At 45.6% G+C, this 24775-nt stretch overlaps 1 protein-coding gene across 2 annotated transcripts in view; it reads right to left on the reverse strand.

Annotated features, from left to right (window-relative positions):
- CDH4 (cadherin 4) overlaps positions 1-24775 on the reverse strand; it is a 1183781-nt gene that overhangs the window by 44431 nt on the left and 1114575 nt on the right. For both annotated transcript variants that reach the window (XM_061631103.1, XM_061631102.1), the window contains exon 9: positions 16316-16501. In XM_061631103.1, coding sequence (XP_061487087.1) covers positions 16316-16501 — 186 coding nt within the window. The remainder of the gene's footprint in view (positions 1-16315; positions 16502-24775) is intronic.

Raw genomic sequence — 24775 nt, forward strand, 5'->3', positions numbered from 1 at the left:
TAATCTCTCCAGCTGGCTAACAGGCGGTAGCATCATGAACATTGAAGACATATTTTGCACATGACACAAAGGGAAGAGATATTGTATTTTATTCCTCCTGGATTAAATAAACGAGTACTTCTATGGGTTTTATGGCTGACCCTGGCCATCAGTTTCCTGAATAGTGTAGGAGTGTTTGCACATTACATTCAATAAGAATACAATCTGTGCAGCTATGTACATAAATAAATAGTTGAACTGCATACTTGTACAGATATTCACATGTAATGTTCAACAAATGTACAGCCTATGTACCTCTGTACACAATAGTTGTGCTGTACAAATCAACAAGTGTACACTCTTTTACATGGACAGGTGTACATGTTTACAGACAGTTTGTGCCTGTGTTCAGTGTAATATATGAACCAGCCTTGTATGATGTTGCATTGAACTCCTAGATAACAACTTCTCCCTCACTGGCTTCTTCCACACTGGGCATTTACTGTGGAATAGCCATGCCTTGTTCACTTTTGGGGGGGTATCCATATGATATTATGAACAAAACATCCCTTCTCATTACCTAGAGAGGTAGTGGGCTCTCCGACACTGGAGGCATTCAAGAGGCAGCTGGACAGCCATCTGTTGAGAATGCTTTGATTTGGATTCCTGCATTGAGCAGGGGGTTGGACTTGATGGCCTTATAGGCCCCTTCCAACTCTACTATTCTGTGATTCTATTCTATGTTCGCCTGTTCATCTTCCATTCCCAACTTTTAAAACTCAACAGAATAGCTGTACAGTTTCTCCTGGTGTAGATGGCCTATCGTGCTGCTATCATGGCTGAGTAGATTGCAGTCTAGCCATTTCCTCGATTGTGCTCTAGTCAGTTCCTTCACTGTGGTCTGCCTTTCCTTTCTATCAATAAACTCCATCACTTTAATCGTTCCCTTTCCAAATAGCATTACTTATATATATATTTCTTCTCCTCCCTAAATTAAAGATGGGGGGTATGATCAGAAGTAGAGTGATGGGGAGAGGAAGTATTTGATCCTCCCCCTAACAGTCCCAATGGAAATTGTCCCCCCTCCAACATTTTAGTTTGGGGAAAGCAGGACTGCCCACTTGGCTACAGAATGTTAGATGTCTGGAAGCAGAGTTGCTATACCACTTCCGCTATAATGAAGAGCAACAATGACTAGGTGCTGCTAAAATTGCTCACATCTGGAAACATCCACTGTCCCTTCCCTATTTGTGTCTTGCATCTGAAAAAGCCTCTCACATGCAGAGCTCTTCCTTACAGAAGTAAAGATGCCTTGCCACTGAAGCTGGAAAAACAAACTGGTAAAACACTGGCATGAAATGAAAGCCACAATTAATTAAAATTCCAATAACGTAGCAATTCCTCAATGGGTGGGTTATCTGACAAATAACAGGAGTGCAAGGAATCCAATACCCAAAACACCCAACAGCACTGACTCACAGATTTCTAGTACTTTATATTCTTATTGTCAGTCCTTGAATACACTATGTGCTGCTCTCTCAACTTTTCTCCTGAGATTCATTTAAGTTTTGTTTTTTTTAAAAGCATCTCCTTGTGGACATTTTCTTGATTTAAGTTTGGAAATTGTATTTTGTTATATATTGGCCTATATGAAACCAATAACATCCCTTATATCATCACACTGCATGAACACCAGTAAAAACCAAAGTTCCGTATCACCCCCCTAGGCTGCACATTTGCCCCTGTCCAGCAAGGTTTTAATCCATGTGTTGATACAAAAGGCTTCTCTATGCGCAACTGATATTGCTGCTGGTGCAAATCCATGTTTGCATCATGATGCTCACTTTGGTGCCATTGAACTGTCTGGGTGCATCTTTTGATATAGATGGGGATGTACATCCCTTTCTGGGGGCACCAACTGTGCATGACTAGCTGTATATGACTAGAGCTGGATCAGGCCCACTTGTTAAAAACTAGCTGCCATTGAAATGAATTGAGCATTACTGCCATCCATGAAGGAATGTGCCATATACTTTGTGTTTAGTTGGATGTTATAAAATGGTTGGTTTTTGCAGGCTGTCCCGCACAAGAGGGCCAAAAGTTTATAAAGAAGTTTTGCTCTGGAGTGTCAAAGTTTCATTCTAGGAATCTAGCAATTAAGAGGAAATAGAAACTTAACCAGTCTACTCTCTTCTGAGGGATGGGGAATAATGCATTGGAAAAACAGGGTAGTTAGTTGAAGTATTTAGTCAGAAACATGAAGGTCTGCAAGACAGAAGGTTGAAATACTTTAACAAAGGTAGAACACTGGAAAGAGAACACACTTGGGGGACCATAGCAGACAGGAGACAAAATTCGCAAAGGAATGCAGAAGCTGAACTGCGGGATGCAAATTGCTCAATCTTGGTTTGGTATGGGAAACTTTCTAGAATAAGTGTAGCTGGATATATTTATGCCTGTTTATTTGTATTTGCTCTTATGGGTAACTACTCAAACAGTAAAATTAGTCTCTCCCTCCAAATCTCTTTCTCAATAATTATTTTTGTTGCTATACTAAAACTCTGCATAAAAATGTAGTTTGTTTTGGAAGACATTTATTCCCTCCATGTTTAAGTGCCATACAGTTCTAACTGTGTAAGAGTAGGTTGGGCTAGTTAAAGTCCAAAAGATTAAATGGCAGTTTAGTGAAGGCAGAGAGAGAGAGAGAGAGAGGATACCCATGGTGCTAGCAGTAATATTAGCAAGGAAGGGGGTTTGGTTTGGCTGTTTTGCTTGCCCCCCTTCTCACGGTCCACATCTGTTTAGGACTGAAATGGTGGCAATAGTAGGGATACTCAAATCTTTTACCATTGTAATTTCAGATTTCTTGGGGGATCCTCTTTTTAAATCTATGCTCGGAACCTAGGGCTAATTTGAGTTAGGGAGAACTAGGGCTAAGCTCTGAAGCATCCTTTCAGTGGAAATACGGTATGCATAACTGCGTATAAGAACTGTAGCCTAGTTAAATATGCCGGATCCACCTAGGCAATGCTAGACAAGCATCTCACCCCTACATGTTTAAGATGGGAGTGCTAACATGAAACATATTGCTTTTCTTTTTAGAACTCTAATATGTGAGACAAAGCTTCCCCACCCAGTTGATATGCATTTTGCCCCTGCAGTGTGTCCCCAGTATGTATATATTTTGGCACTATCAGTTTGCTGGCCAGCTGATTCCTGATCCATTTGTGCCGTGCGGCTTCATGGCGAAAGCCAACCTGTACGCTTGCCTTGCCAGAAGTCAGAAAACATACAGATCTATCTATCTATCTATCTATCTATCTATCTATCTATCTATCTATCTATCTATCTATCTATCTATCTATCTATCTATCTATCTACAACAACTCAAGTGATCAGACGAGAACAAAGTTTATTCATATGAATATATGGCTTAATAAAAACATGGTGGTGTTATATTTGAACAGACCACTAAAGTTTAAGTAAACTTTCTCTAGTATTTATTAGTTCACATCTCAAGAGGCCATAACCTGAAAGCAAGAGTAACATGGCTGGGAGAAAGAATAGCTCATTGCAAGTAAAATATTACAGGAGGAACATTTTAATTCCCACCCACCCCCATATTAACATTGAATGGAGTTATCGAAATAGAATTTGCTGAAAGAGTTCACTTATGGACCGTGAATGGAAGATAAGAACTCAACTAGAGCTTGCTGGATCAGGCCAATGGCCCCTCTAGTCCAGCATCCTCTTCTCACAGTGGCCAACCAGATGCCCACAAGCAGGACCTTGTGACAGACGTTTGATAGCCTAGCACAAGTAAATGATCATCTTTATTCTCCCAGGGGAGGAAAGAGGAAAACTGGGAGGGAGAATAAGCAGAGATGTGAAGTGCACATGGCCCAGAGCTAGATGGGCAACAATGACCAAAGCTCCATCTGCATTATTTAAAGCAGAATCATACCACCTTAAACAGTCATGGCTCCCCCCCCCAAATCCTAGGAACTGTAGTTGTTAGGAGACCCCTATCCCCCTCACAGAGCTACAATTCCCAGAGTGGTTTAACAATCAATCCCCTTTCCCAGGGAACTCTGGGAAGAAAAGGCACCTTCATCAGCCACTATGTCCATCACCCACATAGGGAAGCTTACTGCATATCTCCTCTGTTCAGAACAGTTGGGAGGGAGGGTGTCCAATCCTGGCATCTAATGAAATCTGGGCAGATCTGAGGGGGCATATTCAATGTAGGAGAGGTCGAGCCACTGCAAACAGGAAATGAGCAGGAAGAGCAAACAGTTTCTTGTGAATTGTAGATTTTAGAGGGGATATATTCTGAGATACAGCTGGTATAGCACAGTGGAGAGGAGAGCCTTGCTGGGAGTCCAGAGTGTGTGAGTTCAAATCCCCGCTCGTGTCTCCTGGGTGTCAAGGGCCAGCTAAAGATCACCCCCACAGTGATTGGCTCAAGGGTTACGTGCCCTGCCACCTGTGCAGCCGTGGGCAAGCTGCATAGTCCCAAGGAGCCCAGTTGCCCCCCAGCTGGCAGTTGTGGACAAGGAAGGGGCTGGCTTGTGCAGCTGTGGCAAGCTGAGCAGGCCCTAGCCAGCTAGGGAGGACTAGCCTCAGAGGGATGCAATGGTAAACCCCCTCTGAATACCGCTTACCATGAAATCCCTATTCACAGGGTAGCCATAAGTCGGGATCAACTTGAAGGCAGTCCATATTCTGAGATCTTTGTGAGCACCATAAGAGGTACTGGTGGGCACACTGGCACCCACAGGCATCATGTTGGCATCCCTTGTTGTAAACTAACACTCTGTGTTAGTTTACCCCAGACTATGCCAGTAGTTGGTAACTAGTACTGCAGAAATTGTTTTTACATTCAGAGCATTTGTCAATATGAACCCCTTTGCAGTGTGAAATAGGAAAGGGCCATAGCTCAGTGGCAGAGCATCTGCTTTGCATGCAGGAGGTCTCAGGTCCAATCTCTGGCATCTCTAGGAAAGGCTAGGAATGTCCCCTGCCCAAAAACCTGGACAGCTGCTGCCAGTCTGTATAGACAATACAGAGCTGATGGACCAATGGGCTGACTCAGGCTCCATCCACACTATAAATTTAATGCAGTATTGTGCCACTTTAAAGAGTCTTCATTTCCCACAAAGAATCCTGGGAACCATAGTTTATTATGGGTGCTGGGAGTTCTCAGGAGACCCCTATTCCCCTCACAGAGCTATTATTCCCAGCATTCCCTCGTACAGGGATTGACTGTTAAACCACTCGAGGAACTACAGTTCCCAGGATTCTTTGGGGAAAGCCGTGACTCCTTAAAGTGGTGTGACACCACTTTAAATAAATAGTGCAGATGGGGCTTCAATCTAAGGTAGCTTCCTACGCTTGTTCCTATGGTAGTGTCCAGAATTTTCCTGCTTCAGTCCACCAACCTGTTCTGCCAAACGTGCAGAAAGATTCTGATTAATTAAGGCTTTGCACAGAATGTTGATTATGAGTTGACTACACATTTTGTCCTGTTGTAGCCCAGATGCCGTGTCATTGTGTCTGCAAGAGCTTAGACAGGTTTTTCCCAGTGGCTTTTTGATTTGGAGATGATTGCCGCAACCTCTTACTAGTGAAACTGAGAGCACATAATGCAGATAAATTGAACCATGTGTGGGATATTTTTAATAAATAAATAAATAAATAAATAATGTATCTTTTTGTTCTAAGGGCATCTTTAACTATACGGAATAAGCTATCCTCTTGTTATGTCAGGAGACAGACAAATAATAATGGGGACTGTCTCTGTTTCAAATTCATTTCTCTAATCCATGCAGGGCTTGTAATAGCATTTTAGTGAGTCGGATGCCACAGGGTATATCTATTACTGCGTTTGGAGATTCTGCACGGGCCCAAACAGAATAGGAAGCAAGGCACCCCCTCCTCGCCCCACCCTGCCCTGTTTACAAGGCTTGCGAGGGAGATAAGTATCTTGTGCCACCAAGGAAATAGCTTTTGTCGAGATGAAAAACAAAATTGGAATTGTACATCATGCGTGCCTCTCGGCACCCAAGTTCGGGTGGCAGACAAGCTTATGATGAAAGCTGGTTAAAAGTGCCGCTGCACATGTTTTAGTGAAGAATCCAGCAAGCTTCAGAAGAGTTCTTTGATTTATATGATTTTTTTTTAGTGCGCCATTCAGCTGTTTGGGAGATGCTGGGTCTCTCTCTCTCTCTCTCTCTCTCCCCCCTTCACACAAAGTAGAATGGATGAATCTGCCACTTTATATTTCTTTCTGTTCTTCATTTTTTTCTGATCTTAAGTTTAGTTCATCCCATTTCTGAATCCGTTTACATCATTCACATTTTTCTTCTCCTGATATACTCATTTTTGTATGCACCTTTTTTATCCATACAATAAATATATATGCATATTTGCCCAACTGCTTGATTTGCTTGCCACCCTCAACACACACACACACACACACACACACACACACACACACGTTCCAGATACCCCAAACACTCCAGCCACCTACACACACACACACACACACACACACACACACACACACACACACACACACACGTTCCAGATACCCCAAACACTCCAGCCACCTGCAAGCACCCCCCAGGCACCCCCACACCAGGCACGTCCCTCCACATGTGCAAATGCATCCCCAGGCACCCCACTCCCCTCACCAACCCTCCTTCACAATTCACCCAGTACCTCCAGGCACTGGCATATGCTGGCTGCCATGGCCCTGCTAATGTTCCTTGCCTGTTCCTGTGTTGTGTCGCTGCCCCCTGCTGGTGCTCCACACTGCCACTTCTCTCTCAGCAAACAGCGCCACTGTGCAGCTCAGCGCAGTGTGCCTAGGCTGCCTCCTCAACTAGGGTATTTTCCGGCATCCTGCCTAGGCTGCTGCCACAGCGCTACTCCCCCTGGCTGCTCGCCTTCCCCTCCAGCCGCTTGCCTGCTCCCTTCCACACCTGCCCACTCGCCTCACTCGCTCGCTTGCTCACCTGTCCCAGCCAGCCATCCTTCCCTCCCTCACCCCCTCACCTTGCTTGCTGCTCACTGCTGCCACGCCGCTTCCCCATGTGATGCTGCAGATGCTGAGTAACGGCTTAGGAAAATATTATAGAGTTAGATACCCCAACTTTCTCTAAAGGAGCTCAGTGTGTTGTGCATGGTTTTCTCCCTCTCCCCATTTTAGCTCACAACAATCCTGTGAGGTAGGCTGAGAGGCACTCACTTGCTCAAGGTCACCCAGTGAGCTGCATGGCTGAATCAGGATTTGAACCCTGGTCCCCCAGGTCCTAGGCCATCACTCTAACTCTTATGCCTAGCATAGATATTTTTGCAAGCAATTTCCCTAAGATAAGGCATTTTTGTTCATTGTTTTCACTAATATACATATTTCTGGGTACAATTCCCCCCACATACAGTTCTTTGTACTCATCTGGTGTGAACTGGAAAAGATAGCTGTGTTTTGGTTTGCATATTGGTTCAAGAAGTACAAATTACATTTTAGTGCAAACCAAATTTCTCCCCCCATCCCTAATATAAAAACCTCTGATGAACACTAGTAAATAAGTTATGTCCTTTTATTAAGGGTGGGTTAACAAAGTATGGAAATTGTTTATGACAGACACAATATCTATGCAAATTAGAGCTGCTTTTCACCCTAATTTCAAGGATGATTTCTTGGGGGAAATGGTTTTCATTTCTGGCATGTTGACTCTAAAAAGGGGATGTACAAAAGGACTTATAAACTCAAGATGCAGGAAAGGGCAGTGAAAATGATCAAGAGGCTGTGGCAACCCCCTGAGAGGAAAGGCTACAACATTTGGGACTTTTTCGTTCAGAAAAAGGCAAGTAAGGGACACCGTGATAGAGGTGCATAATATATTATGCATGGTATGTAGGGTGTAGTTGTCTAGGGTCTTGTGGGGTGTCTTAGACTCCTTACTTCTTTGGGAGCAGGGTCCCAATGTCTAGCATCCTTTGAGCCAATCAGCCTGAAAGGGGAGTGTTGGCCAGTGAGAAGCGTCTTCTTACATGCTTCCTTGTCCTTTCTGCTGATTGGAGCCAATCAGAGTGAAAGGAGGAGAGTCAGGCACTGAGAAGACTCTTCTCAGCAGCTAACATTCTCTTCTTCCATATGGATTGGCTCCCAGGGACGCCTGTTGTTGTGGGAGAAGTCATGACCAAGGATCTCATTCTCAAAAGGGGGGACATGGCTGTGACTAGCATGAAGGGACCAAGTGCTTCTGAATTTGCCATTGCACTACTCATGGCATGAAGAAATGAAACAGAGGGGACAGTTTTTCCCTCCATCTCTTATAATAGAATCCAAGGCCACCCAATGAAGCTGAACCGTGGGAAATTCAGGACAGGCAAAACAAAGTAATTCTTTGCATGGCACAAAGTTAAACTATGGAATTTGCTCCCACAGGAGGCAATGATGGCACCAATGTGAATGGCTTTGAAAAAGGATTAGACAAATTCATGGAGGATAAGGCTATTGATAGCTACTAGCCATGATGGCTATGCTTTGTGTCCACTGACAGAGGCAGTATAACTCTGAATGCCAGTTGCTGGGAATCACAAGCAGGGCCGGAATCAGGCTGCAGCAGCCCTCGAAGTCAGTGGTGGCAGCCACGTGGCGGCAATACCACTGCTGCTGGGGGCCTAAATAAGCCCAGCTGCATCACTGTGATAGTGTGCTGCACATGCATGCCCACCATCACCTAAGATGGCAAGCATGCGCACACAGCGTGCTGATGTGCCAATGTGGATCGTGGAGTGGGAGCTATACCCACTCAGCCACAGGAGCCCTTAGCCAGTGCCTAACCTGGCTGCCCGCTGGTGCCAGGCCTGATCAGGTGTGGAGAGAATGTTATAGCACTAGTTTCCTGCTTTTAGGCATCCCATAGGCATCTGGTTGGCCACTGTGAGAACAGAATGCAGAAATACATAGGCCTTTGGTTTGGTCCAGGAGGGCTCTTTTTATGTTTTTACGTTACTCCAATTGCCATATCTATCTGACTATATAATATTTTTTGTAAGAGTGGAACCCATCATGCTGCAGTTCACTTGTTCACAGACAGGAGGCACTGTGAACTACAGCTGCATTTGACTCAAGAAGGGAAAGGAAGGAAGGCAGCCAAATGCACAGCGGGAGAGTGAAAGGAGGGCTGGTGGTCTAGGCGGGGACAAAAGGAAGGGAATGAAGGTGGGCAGCTGAGCAGACAGCAGGACAGCAATCTGGCAGTGGTGGTGGAGTCCTTGGCAACCCAGGGAGCTGCTTGGTATCATGAGACCGAGTGGAGAACAGTGTGGTGGAATGAGGAGGTACCTTGGTGACCTGGGGGAAGGCTTGGCATGTGAAGTGTGGAGGGGCCGAGCCCCTAGTTAATTATTGGGTGTTATGCTTTCAGTGAATCTGATCTCTGGTTAGTCTGAACAGGGCCGGTTCTAAAGGGCGGCTAGGTGGGGCACTGGCCCGATGGCCCCTGGAGCTACAGGGGGCCCCTCAGCCACCCCTCTGCTCCCCTTCCATGATCCGTGCCCCCCCGCCCCCCACCTACCTGTCTGCTGTCTTTTACCATTGCCCTTAACGAAGATGGCGGCCGCAATTTCCCTAAGGTACTAAAGCCCCTGCCACCATCTTAGTTGATGGTAGAGATGCGCGTGCATAGCACGCACGTGTGCCATCAACAAAGATGGCGGCAGAGGCATCATCCCCTTCGGGAAACCGCGGCCTCCATCTTCGTTAAGGGCAATGGTAAAAGACAGCAGACAGGTAGGTGGGGGGTCATGGGGGCCCCGCGTGCATGCATGCGCATGCACACACACACACACACACACCGGGGCCCAGGGCAAGCTGATGCCCAAGGGCCCCGACATTCCTGGAGCCGGCTCTGCATGACATGACGGGATTTTCCACGTGTTCCTTTGCATTGACATTACCAGTGGTTACACCTCTATAGGAAGTCCAGCTTGGCACAGATTTACATCTTGTGGTGGGGGGCAGTAGACAGAAAATGTTTTTTGTAAATGTTGAATAAGAGATGGCCTATTATGCAGGAGTTCCTATGTCACAGGGCTGAACATGCAAATCCCTTTCCCTCCCAGCGCTCCCATTTCTTGTCTTTGATGTTGTGTTAAAATGGCTCTCATGATGCTTTAGGTTTTGAAAAATGAGGAGTAAATGGTTTGGTTCTTAAGGGAATTTTTTATGTCGGGTGGAATTTCTGTGTGTGTTTTTAGCTATTGATGCTTTTGTTGTTGAGGTCAGAAAAACAATACCTTCAACCTGGAGGTGTATTTTTTTGCTGTTAAACCAACCTGAACTGTCATACATCATCTCAGTCTAACGGGATAAATTCTTAACTACTTAAGAATTTCATTCTAAAGCATGCAAGCTTTGAAATTACACAGAATTCTTAAGCAGAGATAAATATATTTAGAGATGTCGTTCCAATACAAAATATAATCTATTTACCCTGTTCTGTATATTTTACAGCCTGTAACCAAACAAATTTAATTTTGATTAAGTATGCTTTGAATTAATCATTTTTTAAAAAAAAATGCTGATACAAGAAGGGTTTTGCATGGGATTCCCTGCTAAAATGGAGGTTTTATTCCTTTGCTTTAGTAGGAGTTTCCATACAAAACCTTTCCTGAATCAGAATCCCCTGAAAAAAAATCTTCCTTTTAGCAGCTCCTTGTCTCTGACTTTGGGACTTCAAAGCCCCTTGTACCTGACATCATTGTGATGTCAGGTGATAGACCGGTGGGCAGCCCTACTCACATGTCAAATGTGGCCCACAGGGCCCACCTTGATAAGGATTGTTTATTAGGATCTGGCCTGTGGAGCCAAAAAGGCCTGTGGCTGCAATTTCATGTACAGATACTTGGAAAGTTATCTCATTGGATGAAGTGAGACCTACTTCCATGTAGATATGCATACAATAAGAAAGCCAGCTAAAAGGATATCTTCTATTGGAAAGGGGATTTGACAGATTCATGGAGGATAAGACTATCAATGGCAGCTTGTCATGATGGTTACATGCTATGTCCAAGTTCCAAGGCAGCACACCTCTGAATCGTCAGTTGCTGAGGAACAACAACAGGCAATGGCTTTTGCCGTTAGGTCCTGTTTCTGGGCTTTCTAGAGACATTGGCTAGACCACTGTGGGAAACAGGATGCTGGACTAGATAGATCCTTGGTTTGATCCTGCACGGATCTTCTTTTGTAGCAACAGTTGTTAATATGGGAGCATGACCCATGAAGAATTCTATGCATGGTGTTATGAGGAATCAAATATTTGGAAGTTTTAATCTTTGATTCATCTCAGTGAACCAAAGTTTGGAAAGGCCTGCAACAGCAAAGATTCCTGGGAAACAGCCCCTCTGTGACCTCTGAGTACATATCTTGCAATGCCTGAAGGTATAGACTTCCTGACTCATGGAAATTTGGGATTTGTCACCCAGTAAGAATAGCTCCTTTCAAACTAGGAGGTGTTGTGCATTTCTAAGCCTTTGGAGAAGACAGGATAAACTCCTGTCAAACAAAGAAACTGTTTTACACAAGGATTATGATAATCTTAACCTTGAGGAATCATCAGGAATCTACAGCAGGAGATCACACCTATTACCTGGGAATTTATCAGGAAATGAGTGGGTCCACATCCTCCTGGAGACATTTACTTTGGGTTTACTTTGGGGTCAGTTTAGTTAGGAAAACGTATAAAACATGAGGAGTGAGAAGGGGAAGGCAGTTCCTCTTCTGGGGGGTTGGAACAACTGCTTTTCTTATCAACGCACGCTAGCATCTTTGGGACAATTTCAGAGCTATGGATTTGGGTGAGAACTTTCAAATCTGGCGCTGGTTACAAAGGGTGGAGCTTTTGCTCATTGGACTAGATATGAAAGGTCTCTCTCAGTTTTAGGCTTGCAGCAACTCTCCAAAAAAGGTATATGCAACTATCTGGGCCTTTTTCTTTCCTTTTTTCTTTCTTTCTGTGTGGGTGAACTTAATGTGAAAGTGTTCATAGGGTTAGTCTCTTTGCTTTAGTCTATCCAGTGTTGTTGAATGAATGAATGGATAATAGTTAGAAAGCTACTCATTGTTAACTGCAATTGTATACTGCAATATTTTTTTCCTTGTTCCTTCTCTTAATAAAACCACTCTTTATTTTACTTACAGTGTATGTGTTATTGGGTTAAGGGTAAAATTATACATGCTCTGGGGGTGACATGCGGCTAACTCCAGCAAAAGATCCTACTGCTCTCTTTTTGGGGACTTGGATTTCTAGTGAGCTCTGCTCATGAGGAAGTTCAAGGTCCCTTCATAACAATGGCGCATCTAAAGCTTGCACCCTCTATTCAACCAGATGTATGTGGTAGAGCAGAACTGTGGAGCCCTTTTTAACCCAAGGGCCACATTCCTTCATGGCCAACCTTCCAGGGGCTGCATTCCACTGGTGGATGAGGCCAGAGGAAAAAAGAGGTTGCCACACAGAGGAGCGCCGGGATCTCTTCTCGATTGTCCCAGAGTGCAGGAGACGGAATAATGGGCTCAAGTTGCAGGAAGCCAGATTTCGACTGAACATCAGGAAAAACTTCTTAACTGTTAGAGCCATACGACAATGGAACCAATTACTCAGAGAGGTAGCGGGCTCTCCAACACTGAAGGCATTCAAGGGGCAGCTGGACAGCCATCTGTCAGGAATGCTTTGATTTGGATTCCTGCATTGAGCAGGGGGTTGGACTTGATGGCCTTATAGGCCCCTTCCAACTCAAGTATTCTATGATTCTATGAAATGGGAAGAGCAGTGTACAGTAACTCTTACTTTGGACAGGAGGTTGTATTGCAGCCATGCAGAAGCCAGAGGCTTTGACACATCCATGTCCCTCTCTCCATCCAGGCAAACAAGATGCATTATCAAGATCACAATGCAGCTTGGCAAAAGCAGTTCAGGAGGACATGGATATGGAGCAGGGCCAGGGAAGGGTGTGGGCTGAGAAGGCATCATGGGCTGGGGAGAGCCCCATGGGTCAGATAGAGAGGCCTGGAAGGACACATTCAGTCATTGGGACTGAGGTGCCCCATCTTTGTAGGAGAGTGATTCCCAACCAACAAAGATGTTGGGATCCATCAACAAATGAAGGGGAGCTTCTGAATGGGTCAGTAAAATGTTACCACCTTTATTATAATGGAGGTAGATGCAACTAACAGAAGATTCTGTTCTAGGTCATAAATTGGCTGGAAAATAGGGGTGCTGTAGGTGTGTGTGTAGGAACCACTGATGGAGCAAGTTACAAGGATTTTTTTTGTTAAAAAAAAAAGTTTAACCAGGTAGCAACTGTGAATGTCCACAAGGTCAATGAAAGGACAAGCTCACAAGGCCTCTCCCTCCATTTCGATGGCATTTCACGGATGGCATTGCATTAGAAGGCATGGCAGTTTGTTAGGGACCAGCAAATGTTCTTTGCCCATGAATCACTCTTTTTACAATGCTGCTCTTTCAACTTTAGCAGTGCACCATAATACATTAAAAAATCACTGTTATGGGAAGGTCACACTTTTCAAAAGATTGCAAAAGCTCTGTTCACGGCGACACCCGCACAGGAAGAAAATTCTTTTTGAGAATAGCATATAGGACACACTGCGCATGCCCTTGCTGATCAGAGCAGCCTTTTCATTTGTACATCCTTTCTTGTCTTGATAGTCTGTGCCATAGACTCTATGGAAAACAGCCTCAGGAATCTTACCTGCTAACTAATTCACTGGATGTTCTCTGTGCATAATAATGCATGTGGAGAAGTGGTGCTGACCTATGCTGCTGATTTTCTAGGCGGCGCTATCAAACAAACGGTGAATGTTGGTTTCTTTTTGGAAAGAGAAAAGCCTACCATTGCCTCCTCATGTAGGTTAATGGCTTGGGCATTGCACACATCAGATATTATCAGGGATGCATAACTGCTATTGCACAAGTCCCCTTGCTTTATCTCCCTGGTAACATCTGGTTTTGGAGTGGAGTGGAGATGGAAAGCAGCCAAGTACAACTGGCTAGAACTAGAGTAAGATATGGTTAGAGTAGACCAATTGAAAGCAATGGGGAAAGTTAGCTAACTTAAGGGCCTATCCAGACTGCTGTTTTAATTAATGTGGGTGTATGCAGCAACATGTCATTGATTCATTAATAGCGCACCTGAAGTGGATTTCTACTGCACCATCCACATGTCATTCCACTTTATGTTGTACTTCAATGCTTCCCCAATGTTCACTGCATCCGCTTTTAATTCCACCCATGTCATTGTCCATGTTCCTTCCATTCCCAATTCCTCCACCCTTCCAAGTGCAAGTTAGTTGCGGTAGGATGCCATACCAACATACTCTCATTTTTTTACATTTTATGTTCCAAGCTTGCTTTAGGTTGTAATTGCTGTGCTCATTTGTAGAAATAATTGTAGAAATAAGCATGCATGTTTATAGAAATAAGCTCACAGCAATGTCAGCACATGGCATCAACAGGAAGTATGTGGGAGCAGATACACAGCAGCACATTGTCATCATGAAAATTAAGGGCATGCACTAATGGTAGGTGAAGCAGTGTAACTGCCCCAAAACTTTTGCAAGTGCGAATGATATTGAAAGTATGATTGCTTATAACTGCTCATGAGAGCAAATCATGATGAATGCACAATAAAAAGGAAGTCTGGAGGAGCCCTTAGTCTGATTGATTCCAGTGGGTCTATTCTATATGTGACTTTAGTGTGGCTCTCATCCAGTTACGTTACATCGCTGTTGTCATGGCCCCGTCAGAGGACTCATCAGACGAGGATGACTCGGGAGTAACAGCAGCAGACCCAGAAGGAGAAATGGAGGAAACTCCTGAGAGCCCAGCTCCTTCTCCCCCTCAGCTGCAGAGCACCCCAGACACAGCTGAAGCCCTTCAGCCAGACGCAGACAGTGAACAGGTTACTCCCCCCTCACCTGCAGAATGTAGACAACAAACGGTCAGGCAGAAGAGGGACAGGCCTGTCCACTTAAGGCCAAAACACTGATGGCTCACACCTGCTGACAAACCTGCTCCTTAAAAGTCAAACTTTGGCTTCAGCTTGTTGCTGACTACAACATCAGGTGTGACCACTGTGTGTCTTCCTATTCCCTGAACCTTGACTTGGACTGATCTCTCGGCAAACTAGACCCGGACCTTCACTGATGTCTCTTCTGGATTTCTGGCTTGGCACGTAAGCTTTGAACGGCCTCTGCCCTTATCTTGCTTCCTCCTTGCTAGCCTGGCAGATTTATAGCCAAGCTGCTGGCTGAGGACTTACGGCCTGGCAATTACCAAGGAATCTCCAGCCCTGCCTGCACCCCCACCGACACTGCTGTCTCAGTGAAGAGCTGACACTTGTTTTCTTTCACTAGATCTGGGGTGGAGAAACATTTTTAGTCTGAGGGCCATATTCCCTTCTGAACAACTTTATGGAGGCTAAACATGCCAGTGGTGGGAAGGCCCAGAAGCAAAAGTGGGAAGAGCAACAAATGTGAATGCTACCTTTGTAAGGTTTCTTCCCACACTCACACATGCTGGTATAGCACAGTGGGGAGGAGAGCCTGGCTGGGAGTCCAGAGTCTGTGAGTTCAAATCCCCGCTTGTGTCTCCTGGATGTCAAGGGGCAGCTAAAGATCACCCCCACAGGGAGTGGCTCAGGGGTTATGTGCCCTGCCACCTGTGCAGCAGTGGGCAAGCTGCAGAGTCCCAAGGAGCCCAGTTACCCCCCCCCAGCTGGCAGTTGTGGACAAGGAAGGGGCTGGCTTGTGCAGCTGTGGCAAGCTGAGCATGCCCTAGCCAGCTAGGGAGGACTAGCCTCAGAGGGATGCAATGGTAAACCCCCTCTGAATACCGCTTACCATGAACATCCTATTCATAGGGTAGCCTTAAGTCGGGATCGACTTGAAGGCAGTCCACCCACACTCATGCACTCCTCTTTATCTTCTACCCAGGCAAGGAAGAGGCATTATCAGAGTGCAAGGACACATCCAGCTAGGCAAAAACTCTCAAGAAGGGTGCAAAACAAGGTTGATGAGGTTCATGGCCTAGGGAGAGGCTAGGGAGAGGGCTTGGCCTGGGGACACCCCTGAGGTCAAAACAAAGAGGCTCTGAGATTTGTTATAGCCACTGGCTGCACCTTTGCTACAGCCCTCTAGGGACCTTCATTGCAAGATCTTGGCCAACTGTCCTACAAGTCTCCCCAGAACCTGCCCATGACTTTACCCCCAAATGGAGTGAGCAGCGTAACGGGAGGGGGTACATACCCTCACAACTGTTACCAAGCCTTCATTGGTAACAGGGTCTGTCCTGATGGTGAAGTGACCGGAAGGATCTCCACTGATAATCCGGTAAACCGCATTCCAGTTGGGTGAGTGAGGCTGATCTCGGTCCATGACTGTCAAATTAGCAACCACTACTTCCACTCGGTTTTCTGGGACTTCACCGGAGTACTGGAAATGAAAAAGAATGTGCTGTTAGAATTGTCTGCAGGTGTTTGGGCATCTTCACACCAATTGGGAGGGTGCAGAAAATGTGTGACCCCAGTGCTGATTCTTTCAGGTGCTCTTTTCAGACAGGAAGAAAAAAGGGAGGTAAAAAACAGAATGCTCAAAAGAAGTTTATTACTCTGTACAAAAAGTACTATGTTATACTTAAAATCGTTTGAAAACACGACAATATCTTTATAAAAAACCAGGAGCCCAAAAATACTTGAACATGTATATTTTTGCAAATATAATATAGCAAAATTCTTTGTAGAAGCTCTAAGCCCAACGCGTTTCAGCTTGTGGAACCAAGCCTTCATCAGGGGCTGAAACAAAAAAGTTTTTTATATATATCTGCATTTACATACACACACAGTTAAGAACACATACATCTCATGAAACTTTGCATAAAAAATATATACTTACACACATAGATTCTTCATCAAATTGTTATAGTCAATTCTCACTAATAGTTATATTATAACTTCTATTCGGTGGAGACCTTCTTGAGTTGAATATAGCCCTGTGGCATTCAGCAAGTTTAACCTTTTTTTTTTTTTTTAACACACCTGACTATGATTGGAGATACCTGTGCTTCCCTATACAAACTAAATTAAAGGTAACAGGTTGAATTCCTCATTAAGCCCATTTGGAATCATGGTATCTAGCTCTAAAATCCAGTGCAATTCCCTTCGTAATAGGATGTCTATACTTCTTCCATGCACCTTCTCCAAAACCCAAAATTTACAATCTGATATAGGATAAGGACATTGTTGATAATGATCTACAAGGGGCCCCCTCTCCTGTTGTTCCTTATGTTACTCCAATGCTCTCCTATCCTTATTTTCACCATTCTTGTAGTTTGTCCTATGTACAGTTTTTTGCAACCACACTGTATGACATAAATAACTCTGTCTGTATTACAAGTAGAAAAGTGCCTTAAATGATATTTCATCTGGTTAGCAGGATTCACAAAATCTGTCATCCTGCTTGTATTTTTACAAAAAATGCAATGACCACAGGGGTGATGACCTAGGGGAGAAGTTGCACCCGGGAGTAAATTTTGTCTCAATTGCGCTACCCCTTTTAAATCACTTTTCACTAAAATGTCCTTAAGATTCCTAGTTCTTTTATACGAGATTTTTGGAGGTTCTTGACACCCCTCAACGTGCTCTACTATATGCCAATGTTTCTTTATGCTATTCTGCAATTTGTTGGTAATATGATCAAATGTTAGTATACAATTTAAACGATTGGATATTTTTTGTGCTGGTTTTTTCAAAAGTTCTTCCCGTTTTTTGTTAGCTACTTTTTTGTAAAAAAAGTCCAGTTTAAAGATAAAGAACCCTAAGAAGAGAGAGCAGGAGGGACCTTACACAGGAACAGAAGAAGATGCCGTATACTGAGTCAAACCACTGGTCCATCGAGCTCAGGCCTGTCTATACCAGCTTTTCCCAACTACTGGGCCACCAGATGTTGTTGGACCACAATTCCCATCTTTCCTGACAATTGGCAATGCTGGCTGAGGCTGATGGGAGTTGTGGTCCAGCAACAACTGGTGGCCCACTAGTTGGGAAAGGCTGGTCTATACTGACTGGCAGTGGCTCTTCAGGACTTCTCCTCTTCTCTCCCTGATATCTCCCCTATGTTGAATTTTATACTGTAAGATGTTCAGGGCAGAGACTTGTCCTCTCATACTATGTAAGATGCCATGTACATTGATGGCATTATACAAATAATGAAAAATAACAGTAACAAGGAACATAGGATGTTGTCGCATACCAAGTTAAACCATTGTTCCATCTAGCTCAGTATTGTCTACCCTGACTGGCAGTGATTCTCCAGAATTTCAGATGGGACATTCCTGGCCTATCTGGAAATGCTGGGGATTGAATCTGGGATCTTCTTCATGCAAAGCAGATGTTCTGCCCAGAGCCGCCCCTAGGCACCGAGAAGCGGGGAAGCGGGGCAGTTGCCCCAGGCCCCACACTTTGGGGGGCCCTGCGCTTGGCAATCCAAGCTTGCTGCCGCCGCCAGCCAAAAGCCGCCCCAGCGAGCCACGGGGGGAGAGAGCCGCCTCCGCAAAGATTAAAGTCTTCACTGCAGCAGACTTCCTTCTGCTGCAGCAAAGAAATGGCTCACTGCAGCGTGCTCCTGCCGGCCGCAGTAGCTAGCCATGAGGAGAGATAGCCATGTGAAGAACAAAGCCTCAGTTGGTGGGCAAAGTAATGGCTCAGAAAAGGAGGAAGTCGCTGCCGCTGTCCCCCCGGGGCAAAATGAATAGGGGGAAAACCAAGGAGCAGAGGCGGCACAAACAGCCCTGCAATCCCCAAAAATAAAGCAGGACAAAAAAGAACAGGAACAAGGGGGGGGGAATTTAACAACTGCCCCAACCAGCTCAAAACTCAAAAGAAAATTCAAAGGGAAAAAAGGAGGGGAAAACAACTGGAAGCAAAACCAAACGAACCCCCCTGTCGACACACTCGCACACACAACTTTCACAAGTTAAACACTAAAACCTTCACAGTTTGTGCTGAGATAACAGCCTCGAATGAAGGAAAGAATGAATAAGAAATGGATATGGAACAGGTTGACTAGAGGCCTGTTTCCTGAAGTGAAGGTAATCATATTTGTATTTAATAGGTTGTGGGGGGGGTAACTATGCTTTTGCCCCGGGCCCCACACATGCTAAGGGCGGGACTGGTTCTGCCACTGCCCTTCCCCCAATGAGCACCTGAATCTGCCTTATACCAAGTCAGATCTTTGGTCCATCTAGCTCAGTAGTGTCTACACTGACTGGCAGTGACTCTTCAGAGTTTCAGAGAGGGGACATTCCCAGCCCAGAATCTGGAGATGCTGGAGACTGAACCTGGGACCTTCTACATGCAAAGCGGGTGTTCTACCAATGAACTATGAGCACACAAAAAGGAGGAGGGGAGCCTTCAAAGCTTGCGTTAGGCTTGTGCAGGAAAACTGTACTTTTATCTATATTCGAAAGTTAATAAAGAGAGAAGCCCTTTCATCAAACTACTTGACTTTTCCAGCCTTGTGCATGGCACGGAAACTCTGCCTCCGAAAACACAATAGCCTTTCATCTGTAACCCAGCACCCTTGTACGTTCCAGCCTTGATACTATCATCTTGTTAAGAAGAAAAATTGTGAATTTATCCAAAATGGGATCTCATCCCAGTCTGGGTGATGAAGCTTCTGTGCCAATGACCTTTAACAACTCTTTGGATCGACAATGGAAGACCTTTGTCTGGCAACAGTTGGTGGGGTGGGGAGAGGACATGTTAAAATTCTGATCTGATAAAAATGCAGGGGCTTCCATTTTCCATTTTTGCCAAGCTCGCTTTCTCATCAAACGCAACTTTGTTTTGGGCCTGAGGAATGGATTGTGGAAACAGAAGCCATCCGACACTTCTCAGGGGAAAACTTGATTGCTGAGGGTAAACCAATAGTGCTGCTTCAGTGAGAACTGTTTGAATTCTTCCAACCAACTCAGTGTGGAATGGGTAGTTATTCATGTTTCCCCCGTTCTTCCTCTGATTTTGAGCAAAATCCAATTTCTGAACCAAAATAAGCTGAGGATGGAATATGTTGTGCAAACTAAGCACACTCTCCTCTATTAATTTTGTTCTGCTTCTACCAACCAAACCAACCAAAGGGAACAGTAGTGGCGTACAGGCCTGTTGGTGTAGGGCAGGGGATGTCAATATGGTGCCCGTGGGCACACATGTGCTCCCATGCACCTTCCCTGGTGCCCACAGGGGGCTTTCCCCTGTTCCCCTGCTGAAATCAGGCCAGAAAGAAGCATTCTGCTGTTACCAATAGCAGACATTGCGATGTATTCCTGACTGTGTTGTGTGTGTGTGGTGCCCACAGCAGTTTCTCTGGCTTGCAAATGTTCCCACAGGCCCAAAAACATTGGTGTAGGGTGGTGTTACCCAACCTGGTGCCTTCCAGATATTTTGGATGCCAACTCCCATCAACCCTGGCCATGCTGCCTGAGGCTGATGGGAGTTGACGTCCAACCCCATCTGGGAACACTAGGGGCATGGTTCTCATTCTTGGCACGAGTAGGCCTAGGTTCAGAGGAGGCTGGTCTATTAGGGCAAATGGGGAACTGCTCCACCAACCTCAGTCTGACCTCAGCCAGCCTACACCTCCCTGCCTTCTTCCTTGTTGTTATGCATATGCAGAATTACTCGGTGTTCTGAGCTTTGTGTGCCAGTGTGTGTATTTACCTAAGAAACAGGCTTTTACCCTGCATTTAAATCACTTAGTAAAATAAGAAAAAGCTACTTTATGTATGAATGAATAAATGAATGAATTTATTTCGGCCATGGACCAGCCAAACTTTATGTATAAAAATACATAGTAGATAAGAAAGGCATACCTCGTTCTAACCAACTAACTAAGTTGGAGGCGCAATGCCCAGACTTGGGTATTGCCCTCATGGCTCAGGAGAGAGAGCAAAGAGAAAGATGTCTCCTCTCTCCTCGGACAGTCAAAGAAGAAGACAAAGGAAGGAGGGGCAGGTCAGCTTCCCTGAGCATGTCAGTTTACAATGGAAGGAAGTTAGGTAGAGAAGAGCACAGGTAAAGGTAGGCAAGGGGGTTGGACTTGATGGCCTTATAGGCCCAACTCTACTATTCTATGATTCTATGATTCTAAGCCTAGCCAGCTGAAGGACCCTAACTCTATCTCCCTTCTGGGATACAAACAAAAGAACTCAAACAGGAGTTGCTCTTGCCCCACTTCCAACACTTATTACAACCAGTCAGGGGGTGGCTGTGCCTGTCATTGGCTCTGTGTCCACCTACAGTTGGTCTCCCTGCCTTCCACCCTACCAGTCCCAATGGGCCCCAGCCACTACTACCAGGTAAGCCAAGACTCTGAGAGGAAAAAGTGGCACACCTTAGCCCAGAGCTCAGCACATGTGTAAAGTCCCCAAGACCAGTCCCTGGCATCTCCAGTTGAAGTATCTTAGGCAGCAGAGTTGGGGAATACTTCTGCCTGAAACCTTGGAGAGCCGCAGCTAGTTGGGATAGGCAATGCCGGTCCAGGTGAGCCAATGCTCTAGGTGGGTTAGTTGGACTAATGAAGCACCTTCGTGTGTGTGATCCATGCCGTGAACTGCTGCTCAGAGTGAATTCACAGACTGCCTTTGCTCCACTAAACCAGCATCCTTGTAGGGGCTTTGTCTCCCCCTGCCGCAGGTTACGCCTCTTCAGTCAGGTGCTTCCTATTCTCCGGCTGCCATTGTCTGTACAGGCAATGTACAGAACTACCCTTAGAGCCTCTTTATTCATGTGGTGTCAGTTTATCTTGGGGCAAGCTCCCATAAGTGGTCCTAACCAAAGAAATACTCTGTGGTGTAACACTGCATCATCTGGTTTGGAGCCTATCCCACATGCGTTTCCAGGTGGCCTCTGTTTGGTCCACACACTTCCATTTTGTGTCTCAGTTTCCACTTTGGCGATAGTTGTCCAGCTGGCAAGTTTTAGTGACAAAAGAGAGAGTGTGATCCACAGGACCAGTTGCCACCTCCTCTTGACATGGAAAAGCGAGTGCCTTAGCCCTTTGTGCCCTGGGCCATGGAAGGCTAGGACAGGCCGAGCCCAAATGCTTCACATCCTAATTCAATCAGGACAGCACCCTGCCATTTAGGGGCTACATCTAATGGCCAGAGTGTTTTAACAGCCAGCCCCTCTTCCCAGAGAATTCTGGGAACTGGAGCTCTGTGAGGGAAATAACGGTCTCCTAACAACTCTCAGCACCCTTCACAAACTACACTTCCCAGGATTCTCTGGGGGAAGCCATGGCTGTTCAAAGGGAACTTTACCCTCTTTCCCTCCCCTGCACACCCCTGTGCCCTCCCCAAATCTGCTCCAGGGGATTGGGAGAACCCCTAGAACAGATTTAGGTGGTGTATGGGGAGAGGAGAGGGGAAGAACGTTTCACTGCACAACCAGAAATCCTTGTGTGGGTGGGATGTTCACATACTGCTGTGTTGGAATCCACCCTAAACCTCAACACCAGAGGTTGGGTAACAAACCAACAGGAACTGCCAACTTCTTTCTAATTAATTAATTATCTAATTAATCCTGCCCTTCCTCCCAGTAGGATACCAGGGCGGCATCTTCACATTCTGCTTGTGATGTCTTAGAATCATAGAATAGTAGAGTTGGAAGGGGCCTATAAGGCCATCGAGTCCAACCCCCTGCTCAGTGCAGGAATCCAAATCAAAGCATGATCTTCATGTTCTGCTCGCGAGCTTCCCAGAGACATCTGGCAGAGCTCTTCTTCATAAGGTAATATAGACTCCTCCATACGAAAAGCATTCATAAATGCAGTTGATAAGTCTCACTCAGAATTTTGCATAGTCGGAGAACAGCTTAATCCATCCCAGTGTCATAACATTTTATAAATGAGGGCCTCAGACTGATAAAGTTAGCGTTTTTATATTAACCACCCACTTCTCATCATGAGTTTTAAATTAATTCCCCCTTCCCCACCAGTCAGCAAAGTACGCACAAGTTTTTCAAGGACCTTAGGACCTGAAGGGGAAGGGGGGGGGAATGTAAGAATATTTGAACTGTTCCCTCCTCCCCAATCTGAGCTATGATTCTCTCATTCAAAAGCCTTGGGAGGAGACAAGGCATGGAACAAGTAGATGCAAGAATATCATGTGCTCCAATGTTCATGTATGCTGGCCCTGTACAAAGTCTGTGAGCCATATTTGCATTTATATAGATGTGTCCCGTATTTGCATTTTTTCATACTTAAACAAATACAATTCCCACCAGTTGTATGGAAGGAGATAAACAGCTGGCAAGTGGTGCTACGGGACTCCAAATTTGGAAGCCGAGTTCATTATCTCTTAAAGATGAATTATGTGATGTTCACTGAAAGATGTTGTCTCTCGAAGATGTCATGTTCACTGAAAACCACTCAGCGCCCTATATTTGGGGCGAGGAACCTCAGTCCCAGGGATCAAATAAGGCCCTCCAAGCATCCATCTGGTACTCAGGACTCTCCCCAGGCCAATCCTCCCCCCATACCACCTATTGTGGTAGGCCACTACCTGCTCGCTTGATCCTTGTCCATCCTGGCTAATTAAATCCGCCAGATTGGGAGTAGCTGGTTGGTTGACATATCTGATTAACACCTCCCTAAGGGAAGGCTCTATGCCAACATTGTTGAAGGAGGCTGTGATTAGACCTTTGTTAAAGAAGGCTTCACTAGATCCTACGGATCTTAATAACTTCCGGCCAGTCTCTAATCTCCCCTTTCTTGGCAAGGGGAGGGTGGTGGTGGCTCAACTCCAAGTTTTCTTGGATGAATTGGATTATCTAGACCCTTTTCAATCAGGCTTCAGGCCTGGTCATGGGGCAGAGACTGCCCTGGTTGCCCTGCTTGATGACCTACGCCGGGCATCAGACAGGGGGAGTGCATCCCTGTTGGTGCTGCTGGACCTCTCGGCAGCCTTTGATACCATCGATCATGGTATCCTTCTGAGCCGTCTCGCTGGGATGGGCCTAGGAGGCACTGTTCTACAGTGGCTCTATTCCTACCTAATGGACAGGACCCAGAAAGTGGTACTGGGAGACTTCTGCTCGACCCTCTGGCCATTGGCCTATGGAATACCTCAGGGTTCCATTCTGTCTCCCATGCTTTTTAACATTTATATGAAACCACTGGGAGAAGTCATCTGGAGATCTGGCGTGCAATGTCATCAATATGCTGATGACACTCAACTCTATCTCTCCCTTCCATCTGATGGCAAGGTGGGACTGCTCATGCTAAACCGGTGCCTGGAGGCTGTGAAGGGCTAGATGTGGGCGAACAAACTGAAACTTAATCCAGACAAGACGGAAGTGTTGCTGGCCAAGGGAAAAACTGCCCCAGGAATAGGGTTGCAAGCTGTTCTGGATGGGGTTGCACTCCCCTTGAAAGAGCAGGTCCGCAGTCTGGGAGTTCTTCTGGATCCTGCCCTGCTGCTGGAATATCAGGTGGCTGCGGTAGCCAGGGGTGCTTTTGGTCATCTCAAAATGGTCTACCAGCTGCGTCCATTCCTGGAAGCAGCTGACTTGGCCACGGTGACACATGCATTGGTGACATCGAGGCTCAATTATTGTAATGCGTTCTACGTGGGGCTGCCTTTGAAAACGATTCGGAAACTACAGTTGGTCCAAAATGCAGCAGCCAGAATGTTAACTGGAGCACGGCGCAGGG

This window comes from Rhineura floridana, chromosome 6, assembly GCF_030035675.1.
Source record: "Rhineura floridana isolate rRhiFlo1 chromosome 6, rRhiFlo1.hap2, whole genome shotgun sequence".
NCBI classification, from domain to species: Eukaryota; Metazoa; Chordata; class Lepidosauria; order Squamata; family Rhineuridae; genus Rhineura; species Rhineura floridana.